Source organism: Salvia hispanica, chromosome 6 (genome assembly GCF_029641045.1).
Source record: "Salvia hispanica isolate PSC_SH4W2 chromosome 6, Shi_PSC_v1, whole genome shotgun sequence".
Taxonomy (NCBI): domain Eukaryota; kingdom Viridiplantae; phylum Streptophyta; class Magnoliopsida; order Lamiales; family Lamiaceae; genus Salvia; species Salvia hispanica.
The window spans coordinates 14,539,085-14,541,409 of record NC_142697.1 but is presented as its reverse complement, the minus strand read 5'-3'; the positions used below and the strand labels follow the sequence as shown (position 1 = coordinate 14,541,409).

The 2,325-nt window shown below is 37.2% G+C and overlaps 1 protein-coding gene across 1 annotated transcript; it reads left to right on the top strand.

Moving 5' to 3' along the window:
* The first annotated feature begins 971 nt into the window (after positions 1 to 971).
* Positions 972 to 2,001, top strand: LOC125207219 (ras-related protein RABA3-like). Its single transcript, XM_048106466.2, has 2 exons — positions 972 to 1,339; positions 1,411 to 2,001. Exons 1-2 carry the CDS (start codon positions 1,116 to 1,118, stop codon positions 1,847 to 1,849), a joined length of 663 nt encoding a protein of 220 aa, XP_047962423.1. The 5' UTR covers positions 972 to 1,115; the 3' UTR covers positions 1,850 to 2,001.
* The last annotated feature ends 324 nt before the right edge of the window (positions 2,002 to 2,325 follow it).

Genomic DNA, 2,325 nt, shown 5'->3' with positions numbered 1-2,325 from the left:
TAAAATTATAGATTTATAGATAACATCATTTATATTGTATGATGATATATTCTGCAAGACAACAAATTGTAGAATGTGATTACATTTTCCATCGGTTCCTCTACAAACCTTTTTCCGTCCGAGATAGTACGAATACATTGATTTATTTTTATAGCCCCTGTGGTATGCTTGTATATCATGAGTCATGAGTCATGACCCGTTTCTTATATTTGAGAGGTCAACACCCAAAGGCCAAACTCCATTACTTTTAAATCATTTTACCTTTTGTGATATGGGCTGTTCAATTTTGGTAAAAGTGTGCATCTTACTAGTACTATAAGTTATAAGGCTCCTGTCCTAGCATGTTAGGTAGGATAGATAATAATCTAAGAATGAAATTCAATAAATAAAAATAACATTTTTATATATTTTGCTACTAATTTTAGCTTTAAATCTTTTACTGAATTTTTGGAGAAAATTTCATGAATCGATCAAGTGTGATACTATGATTTATTTGATGGGTTATTTGGTAAATATTCGTACGTATTCAATTTCCTCTTTTTTTTCCTTTTTTTTTTCTCAGCAAGATTTTTTCACTTTCGAATTTCAGAAAATTTTGAATTTTAACATAATTGATTAGAAGGTTAAAAAGAAAATAAAGTTGATTTGAGTTGAAATCTCTGAAAATATAGCCGAATATTTGTAGTATAACGAAGACAGAATTAGTCCTTGGATCACGGCCGAGATTATGGTAAAGTGCTAGCCTTTACACCCATAAAACCTAACCAAAATATACTTTGCTCATTATTAAGCGTTTATATTCTTTATCTGGAGTAAGAAATTGAGAAAAAAAACTTTAATTTAAATGAATATATCCAACTGTGTGTAGGACTGTCCAGATGTACATAAATAAAAATAATGCAGAAATAAAAACAATAGAAAAATGAAAAGTACAAAATATGATCTAAAATGTGATTGAATTGAGGAAAAAGGTGAAAACAGTTGATGAAGCAGAGTGAAAGCAGTGGATCACTATCAATACTCATTTCATTTTCCGCGTTATTTATTTAACTCAACCGCCTTTACTTTATCAGACATCCCCTTGTAATTGTTTCCTCTGATTTTGAAGACGAAAAATGAATCAAGAGATGAGCGAGGAGGAGAGGATAGCCTACGTGTTCAAAGTGGTGGTGATCGGCGACTCCGCCGTCGGGAAGACTCAGCTGCTGTCGAGGTTCGCGAAGAACGAGTTCTGCTTGGACTCCAAGTCCACCATCGGCGTCGAATTTCAGACCAGAACCGTCTCCATCAGTTCTAAACTCGTCAAGGCCCAGATCTGGGACACCGCCGGCCAGGAGAGGTCTGTAATTGTTGCAATAATTGTTGTATTTTGGTGGATAGTAATAATTGTTGTAAAATTAATTAAGTCAGGTATAGAGCTGTGACGAGCGCGTACTACAGGGGAGCCCTGGGGGCAATGCTGGTGTACGACGTGACGAAGCGGCAGAGCTTCGACCACGTGGCGAGATGGGTGGATGAGCTCAGGGCTCACGCCGACGCCTCTATTGTTATTATGTTGATCGGTAACAAGGCTGATCTCGTCGACTCCAGAGCTGTTCCCGCTGAGGATGCTGTGGAGTTCGCAGAGACCCAAAATTTGTTCTTCTTTGAGACGTCGGCGCTCAGCGGTGAGAATGTGGAGCCTGCGTTTCTGAAGCTGCTTCACGAAATCTATGATGTGGTTTCTAAGAAGGCCTTGGATAGCAGCAATTTGGTGAAGCCCAATGGGGGGCTGTTGTCAGGGTTGAAGATCGAAGCTGCTCAGTCTGAAGTTAGTGAGATGAAGAACTTGTCTACCTGTTCTTGCTGACTCTTGTTTCTCAGTATGTGCTAGTTTTGCTGTGTTTTCGATCTTCATATTAGTATAACTCACCATGAATCATGATTGTGTTTTGGCTTCAAATGCTTTTTGATGAGCTCAAACCGGTAGATTCTTTTAGTACAAATGTGATTTGTTTGGTATATGTTATGATTAAATGCATATTATGTTTACGTGATAACGAGTGAGTCATGGGCAATTCTGTTAGATTAAAATAATCTCACAACTTATCCTAGATGGATATCATATGATAATGAGTCATGACAATCGAACAATGCCATAGTATTATTGTCATGTGTTTGTATGTATGCTATCCGGAGGGAAGAGGCTAAACCATCGCTGTCGGAGGAAATTTGCCACTCATATCCCTACGGCATCATGTGGCTGATGATAATCATATCTGTTAGATAAAAATTATCCATAGGCAAAACATATTATTGTTGATGTTTGTTAACTATTTTTTTTTA

What these genes read in the sequence shown, in the direction of transcription:
- LOC125207219 (XM_048106466.2), top strand. Translation starts at nt 1,116, where the DNA reads ATGAATCAAGAGATGAGCGAGGAGGAGAGGATAGCCTACGTGTTCAAA. An exon ending in GACACCGCCGGCCAGGAGAG is followed by an intron (nt 1,340 to 1,410) that starts GTCTGTAATTGT and finishes TAATTAAGTCAG; the next exon opens with GTATAGAGCTGTGACGAGCG.